The 8,196-nt window shown below is 32.8% G+C and overlaps 1 protein-coding gene across 1 annotated transcript; it reads left to right on the forward strand.

The window, feature by feature from the left end:
* Positions 1 to 6,229: 6,229 nt before the first annotated feature.
* Positions 6,230 to 7,413, forward strand: LOC112711782 (uncharacterized). The gene has a single exon (XM_025764497.3). It carries the CDS (start codon positions 6,550 to 6,552, stop codon positions 7,138 to 7,140), a length of 591 nt encoding a protein of 196 aa, XP_025620282.1. The 5' UTR covers positions 6,230 to 6,549; the 3' UTR covers positions 7,141 to 7,413.
* Positions 7,414 to 8,196: the final 783 nt, after the last annotated feature.

Raw genomic sequence — 8,196 nt, forward strand, 5'->3', positions numbered from 1 at the left:
TTATTAAAATTTTCTTCCAAAACAAGTAATTTGATCTCGTTTTTTAGTTATTTGAGAACTAAAATTAAAATGACATTATTTTACAAATTTTAGCATGATATCTGATTATTTATATCAATATTCTATTTATATTTGAGTATCGAAAATTATTCCAAAAATTAATGTAAATTTCTTTTGTAAAATTTGAAGAGTAAATATAGAGATAATTAAAATTTAAAAAAACTAAATTAAAATTTAGAGGTAAATACTAAATCAGTATCTGAAAGATTCTGTCGCTGACAAAATAGTATCTGACTATTGTTATTGACAAAATAGTTCTTGAAAGATTTTAAAATTTGACAAGCGTATCCACAAGATCACCAGAGCACATCTCCGACAAGCATAATGCTGACATGGCCACTACGTTTTGATGACATGGCAAAAATCCTCCCCCACCTTAATCCTTCCCCTCCAACGCACTTCTCCTTCTCCCCCCCTCCCCAACGCACTCCCCCTTCCCCTTCCTGAATGCACTCTCCTCTCTCTCCAATCCTAATCCTTCCCTCCCCCTCCCTAACCCTAATCCTCCCCTCCGATCCCCAACGCACTTACTCCTCCTCAATCCAAAACCCCCCTTTTAAACCTTAATCCTTTTACCTTGCCCTTTTGAACCCTAATTTCCTTCCCAACACATTGTCTCACATTCTCAACTCACTCTCCCCCAAAACGGCAGTGGAGTTCAACCTTCTCAGTCTTACAGAGCCAATGTCACCGACACTGCACTGTCGCCATCTCGTCGTCGGGTCTTATGCGTCCGCCAACGTCGTCTGTCTCTTTTGTCGGCATCGCGTCGTATGTGCGCCTTCATAATTGTCGCCTTCATTGCTTGTATTTGCTTGCTGCTCACCCCCAGTCGCTGCCCTGCCTCCTCTGTCTGTGTTCCATCTTGGTGCCATCGTGTCGTGCCTCCTCTGTATCTGGTGTTTTTCTTCTGGCCTTGTCTAAATATGCTTCTTACTTTAGTGGTGTCTGTATTAAATTTTATTTTATTTTATTTTGATTATTGTATATGAATTTGTTTATTTTCTCTGAGTTTTATTATTATTAATCTTTTTGAATGATAAATTAACTTAAAAATTTGAGACAATTCATGATTTGGGACAATTCTATTAATGTTGAGGTTGTTGTTGCTGTAAGTGGTGGTGTTGAGGGAGGGAGAGGATAGTGTGCATTAAGAAAGGGGGAGTGGTGGAGATTGTTGTTGCTGTTGATATTGAGGTTGTTGTTGCTGCGAGTGGTAGGGTTGAGGGAGGGAGGAGTAGTGTGCATTAGAGAAGAAGAATGGTGGAGGATGTTATTGCTGTTGATGTTAAGATTGTTATTGCTGTAAATGGTAGTGTTGAGGGAGGAAGGGGAGAGTATAAGTTAGAGAGGAGATTGTGATGGAGTAAGGGTTGCGATAGGGGGAGAAGTATGCGTTGGAGATGGAGGCTGCGACAGGGAGGGAGAGGGAAGGGGAGGGAGTGTATGTTGGTGAGGGGACTTTGGGAGTAATTTGTCAAATTACTAAATTTCGATGATCACAACAACATTGTGTTTGTCAAAAATTTGTTCTAGTAAACTCGAGAGTATATTTGTCAAATTTTAAAATTTTTTAGAAATTATTTTGTCAATAATAAAAATCAGGTACTATTTTATTAGCATCAAAATTTTTTAAATACCAATATTTACCTCTTGAAATTTATATACAAATTTAGTAACCAAATTAAATAGTAGCTCACTTGATTGTTGTATTGTGCCAAACAAAATTTGCGTGTAACTTTCGTCCAAGAATTTTATTGCACGTCATACATCCAAACGCGTTATTATTAGCAACTTTGATACACATTCCATTAGAGTAACTCTAGCTAAGTAGCTATCACCTATCACAACTTCTCTAGTGTTATCATCTTTACCAAGTACCAAAAGATTAGTGTTATCATCTACTTTTTAGCTTTTTTATAATTATATTCAATTACCAAAAGACTAATAACCTTCCATTATATGACGTAGGACAAGCATATGCATTATTGAGTTGCGTAATGGAATAAAATATATAAGATAAATTCTGTAGTATCTATAATTTTAGTGTCAAAATTACTGAACTTGTCTTTTATGATAAATTTTAAATATTAAAAAATTATTTATTTTTATATTTTTTAATTTAAATATTAATTTTTATATTTTTTAATAAATTTGACAAATATATATAAACACCATAATATGCATTAATATATAATAGTAAGATTGATTTTGACTAGAGATTAATTTATGCAACTATTTCTAAGATTTTATAAATATTATTAATTGATCTGTTGATAAGAATTCAGCCAAATATCCGAAGAATAAATTGGCAATAGTTAATTACTCTCGCTATGAAAATTGGCTACAAAACAGGAAATTTACATTCTATAAAATCCAATTATAAATTGGTTACGAAAAATTAAAATAAATGAATTTGTGGCAAACAAAACAACTATAAGAGAACCTGAGAGAAGGGAAAGAAAGAAGGAAAGTCTTTCACATACTTCTCACACTTAAAAATACTATTTTAAATATTAAAAATATTATTTGTATATTAAAATTTATCGTTATTTATTTATATATAAATATATAATTTAATCTATTTTTAATATATATTTTATATTTTAATGTATATTTTATATTAATAATTTTTAATATATATTTAACAAAATTGTTTAAATATACATTAACTTAAAGGTGGGAGTAATTTTTGGTGTTAAAAAAAGTCGAAATAATAATTAGTCACTAGCATAATAGAAAAGTTGATATCTTGACATAACACTAACTATTTTGGATTTTATGTGTGTGAGCAAAAACATAGTTAATTCATGTAAAAATTTATACATTTTTAATATTAAATTGAATATGTCTATGATGGATAAAAAAGCAATTAGAATTAATTGAAAAACATGTCGTGGGAGAACTTGACTTTGGAAAAGGACCACAGAAAAAATTGGCAAGAGTAAATGGGAAGTATTATTATTTTTATTTCCTTTTTCATGCTACCTATCTTTTTCTAATGCACTTAGCAACAATCTCACCTATCTTCTTCTTTAGAATCTTGATAAGAGGTTTCAATATATGATTTTATTTTTACTTATGAATGTCCACCAGCTTCTAAGCGGAGATTTGATACCATGTGACTCTATGTGTTAACAGTACTATTAATTCTTGTATTTGTCTATTATCTATTCACTAATTCACATATGGATTAGCATTAAAATGTAATACTGTATATAAAGGAAAAATAATTAACCACATTAGTTACTTTTGAAATTAGAGTTAGTAATTTTTAGAGTTTTAATATTTATGTATAAATAAGACTCTTCAATTTATTTTAGGAAGAGTGAGAGTAATAATTAACATTTATTTTCTTTTTTTTCTACAATTATTCTCTAATTTGTATAGACTTTATTTCTCACATGGTATCAGATAGCGTCCAAAATCCATAGAGACAGAATATATCAACAATAATCCATCATCTGCTGCTGCTGCTACTCAAACATCAATTTCTGCGTCAATTCTAAAGCCCCTTTCTATTCTTTTACCAGAAAAACTCAATAGTAGGCGAGTTGCAGTATGCAACAATTATACGATCTGATATCAGTTTTTCAGTGAACAAATTGAGTCCATTTATGTCCAACCCCTACCAAGAACATTGGGTTGCAGTTAAACGAGCTGAGTCCTGAGATACTTGACAGGTACTGCTGAGTTCAAATTGCAATTTTATAAATGCACTAATTTACGTTTTTCTGCTTTTTCAGACTCAGATTGGACGAGTGATCTTGATGATAGAAAATCTACAACTGAATTTTGTATGTACTATGGTTCAAATCTGGTGTCTTGGAAGAGCAGCAAACAACCCACGGTCAGTCGAAACTCAACTGAGGCTGAATATAGAGCCCTAGCAGCAGTGTCATTTGGATTCAAAATCTTCTGGCTGAATCGCATCAGCCTTGTCCAGCTTCTCCCACTGTATTTTGTGACAATACTTCAGCTGTGCTGCTTGCATATAATCCAATCCTACATAATTGGACTAAAAACTTTGAGTTAGATCTCTACTTTGTTTGGGACAAGGTGATCAAAGGCTCTATTGCTGTCACACATATTCCATCAACTAAACAAGTGGCAGATGTGTTAACAAAACCTCTGTCATTAGCCAGCTTTGACAAGTTTAAAAGCAAACTCAGGTTGGCATTCAAACCAGCATGAGTTTGTGGGAGGATAATAACATATATAAAGGAAAAATAATTAACCACATTAGTTACTTTTGAAACTAGAGTTAGTAGTTTTTAGAGTCTTAATATTCATGTATAAATAATGTTAGAATTTGGTTGAATTAGTCCCACATTGTTTAGGATAGCAAATGGAGTGGGTGGCCTAGGCTATAAATATGAGGTTAAGTTCTCCATATTTTTTGCGCCAGTCATAAACACTTAAAGCTTGTATCTGACTTTTTTTTTCTCTATACTCTTTGATTAAAGAGTGTTGTGAGGTGTAGTTAAATATTTGCTTTGAGAGAGTGTGGGTGTACTGGGGTGCCGGTGTTATTGAGAAAGAAGTCTATATGTTGTAACAATTTTTACATAGTGATAATCTCTGGTTGTCATTTGACAACGGCCGTGGTTTTTTTTCCGGTAATTAAAGTTTTCATGTTAAATTATTGTGTTGTGATTGTGTCTATTTTATTTCTCTATCAAAGGTGTTTTCTCAAGAGAAAATAATATCTTATTCCCAACAAATAAGACTCTTCAATTTACTGTAAAAAGAGTAAGAATAATAGTTAACATTTATTTTTTTTTCTTTCTGCAATTATTCTCTATTTTGTATAGACTTTATTTCTCACCAAATGTTTATTAGAAAAAACAGTAATTAAAAATTGATGAATGATTTGTAATTGGATATTTCAATCATGTGGTAAGGAAAATTATTGCAGCTACATAATATTTACGAATATATTTGCAACTTAAAATTCAAGAAAAAGAGAAAAAAATTGAATCAGTAGTTCAGTAAAACAGAGTAGTCTAAATTATGTTCAATCGTCTCTTTCTTTTTCTTCAATGTTCAATTTACTAACACTATATAAATTGTATTTTATGTTGATATCATATGATGACATTTATAAATTAAATTTTAGTAGGATCTTGTTTTTTACTCGATCAAAAGTCAACGTGTTATTATTTATTAAAAGATAGCACAGTACTATTGCAATAATTTAGTATAAATCAAACTACATTTTCTTGTCTCAAAGGTAAATAATGATAGGAGTAAAACAGTCGAGCATATACTTGATATTAAAATGAAACTCAACAAACTTGACAATTTAAACTAAACTATGCTCGTCAAAAAGTTATAGTTAAAATGATATAGTCTTTTCATATTCATATAAAAATTATAAATTTAAATTTTTCTATTTTTGATTAAAAAAAAAAAAAACTAAACCATGGTCTCACTGAAAATAGATTTTATTTTATCACCAGGATCTCGTCCACTTGATCAATATTATAAATTTGGTTGTTGTTATAGAGTATAGGCATTTCTAACTTAAAGGGTAGTGACATATTTATTTGGAATTAGATGTTTTCAATTTTTTTTTATTTAAAGAGATAAATATAATCTCTTATTATATATTTTATAGATGGAATAAAAAAATATAAAAAGTGTTAAAAAGTTAAAAATTATATTTTACATTTATAATTAAAAAATTGAGAAAATTTTTTTATTTACTGTACTTAATAGTTGTGATTTCTTATGAAATTTAGTACCATAAGTTTTAACTAATATTTAAAAATTTTATTTAGCTAATTTAATATATATATATATATATATATATATGCATAAAATTTTAAAATTTATTATGATAATCATTAATAGATAATTCTAAATCCCCAAGTGCTAATAGATACTAAATCCATAAATTTTACAGGAGTAAGAAAATCCTGAAACTGACGACTAATTAATTTAGTTTAATTTGTGCAATTAAAACAAGCAGCTCTAAATTAAATATCATAACACATTAGTGCTGTTAATTTAGTAAAAGGCAATGACTTGATAATGATTAATATCTAGAATTATCAGTTGTTTCTAATAATACAGTAATTCCTGTTTTTCATTGGGCAAGGTGTTTCCTTTTTTGAGTTAATTGATAATTATTTTTCTAACAATAATTGCTAATAATAATTGATGGAGAGATTTATTAGTAAATTAGAAGAAGAAGAAGGGCAACACAGTAACATCAAATTCAAATCAATCCATTCTCCTTTATCTCGCCACTTATTTCTCTCTCTCCATTCTCTTCACCACATCCCTTCACACAATTCCGAACTCCCAAAAATTTTCTGCGCTCAAAAGAAAAATACAAATAAAAAATCTACTTCCCCCCTTCAGAATACTCGATCGTATCGAAAATTAGGGTTAGGGTTTGTTCCGGCCTTCTTCACACCAAGAAAGCCCCCCCAAATTAAGAAAGAGGGGAAAATAACTGAAACGATTAAAACTTGTTCCTTTATGGTTCTTTCTCCGATTCTTCATCGGTATTGGTTGATTTTGTTGTTAATCTTGGCGCTGCAATCCTCTGTTGCGTTCCCATCCAGAGCTACTACCATGAAGGTTCATCCCGTTGGTCCCCGAAAGCGCAACATCACCATTCAATTCGGTGTCGACGCCGCAGCCGCCGCCGGAAAGAAGCTCCGTCGCTTGCCGCACGTCTTCAGCCGCGTCCTGGAGCTCCCGTTTCGATCCGACGCCGATGTTGCCATCGAGGAGGCCCCCGATTGCTTTCGCTTTGTCGCCGAGACTGACGGAATCGGTGACGTGAGGGCGCACGCTGTAGAAATTCATCCCGGCGTCACCAAGATCGTCGTCAGAGACGGTAGTCCAGTGGAGTTCTCCCTCGACGATCTCCAGCTCGACATGTGGAGGTTCCGGCTGCCGGAATCAACGCGGCCGGAGCTTGCGAGCGCCGTGTTCGTCGACGGCGAGCTTATCGTCACGGTGCCAAAGGGCGAAGACGAAGAAGAGGAAGCGACGGAGAATGTTGAGGATAGTGATGGCGGTAGGGGCATGGGTAATGGTGGTAGGCTTGTGCTTGTACAGTGATGAAGGTGGTTCTGATGGTGGTGACGATGATGATGATAAAAGGTGCCTTCCAAACGCGGCCTTAGTATGTGAGTTTAGATTTTCAGGTTGTTATCTTTGGAACTGGTTTCTCTCTGTGAATTTGATTGTTGCTATTGTTGAATCAGAAAGGGAAAAAAGGGTTGTCTTTTTTTCTTTGCTTCTTCACATTGTAAGAATGGTCTATATGGCTATATTCATGACAATGGCAATATTCGTGATTAGTTAAATAGATGTTGTCATTCATTCGGTGTCTATGCTGTTTGATTGTTTCTCAATTAGGATTTATCTGCATATTTTTTGACACAGTTAACTCTGTTTTCTTAAACTAGTTAACTTTGTTTGTTCTTCAGTTGAGTGCTTTTCTCTTGCTGCAAGTTGAATTGGTATTAACTCTAGACTTTTGTGATTTAATATTTGATGGTGGTGAACATTTGAATGATCAAGAAAGAAGATCACTCAGGAATTTGTGTTGCTTTTCTGACACCCAAAGTTTGTTGTTCACGCCAACATATTATCCCTTTTAGTCTATAGACTAATCATTTTTTGTTCACTTGAAGATTTATTAGGTCCAATTATTATGAAATATAACATTTGCTTAGATGGGAATGGATGTATGTTAGTTCTATTTTATTTTTTCAGTACACTGCACGTAACATTTATTTCAGCTTGCTATGTGCTTTTTCACAAAAATGGTTAATAGTAGTAGTACTACTCTGTACACACATAAAGAGAAGGCATCACATAAAAACAGAGTTCTGTTGCTTCGTCTAGTTCAAAAGCACCAAGCATATTCTTTGCACCGCGTTGGAAACATCTTTATGAAAGAATGTGTTTTGAAAGCTAATTCGCTGAATGTCTTGGGTGAAGGTGAAAATTATTCTTCGTAATGTTTACCAAGTCATGAATTTTTTGTCTCAAAGGGTGAACTTGATAATGCTGAATCAAAACCGGCTGTACCAGCTTAGAACAGAGCGAAGCCACCAATATTAACATGTCAAGTGCCATACAGCACGGGTCTTCTGATCTGTTACGGGG

The sequence above is a fragment of the Arachis hypogaea genome, chromosome 9, assembly GCF_003086295.3.
Source record: "Arachis hypogaea cultivar Tifrunner chromosome 9, arahy.Tifrunner.gnm2.J5K5, whole genome shotgun sequence".
In the NCBI taxonomy this organism is placed as follows: Eukaryota; Viridiplantae; Streptophyta; class Magnoliopsida; order Fabales; family Fabaceae; genus Arachis; species Arachis hypogaea.

What these genes read in the sequence shown, in the direction of transcription:
- LOC112711782 (XM_025764497.3), top strand. Translation starts at nt 6,550, where the DNA reads ATGGTTCTTTCTCCGATTCTTCATCGGTATTGGTTGATTTTGTTGTTA.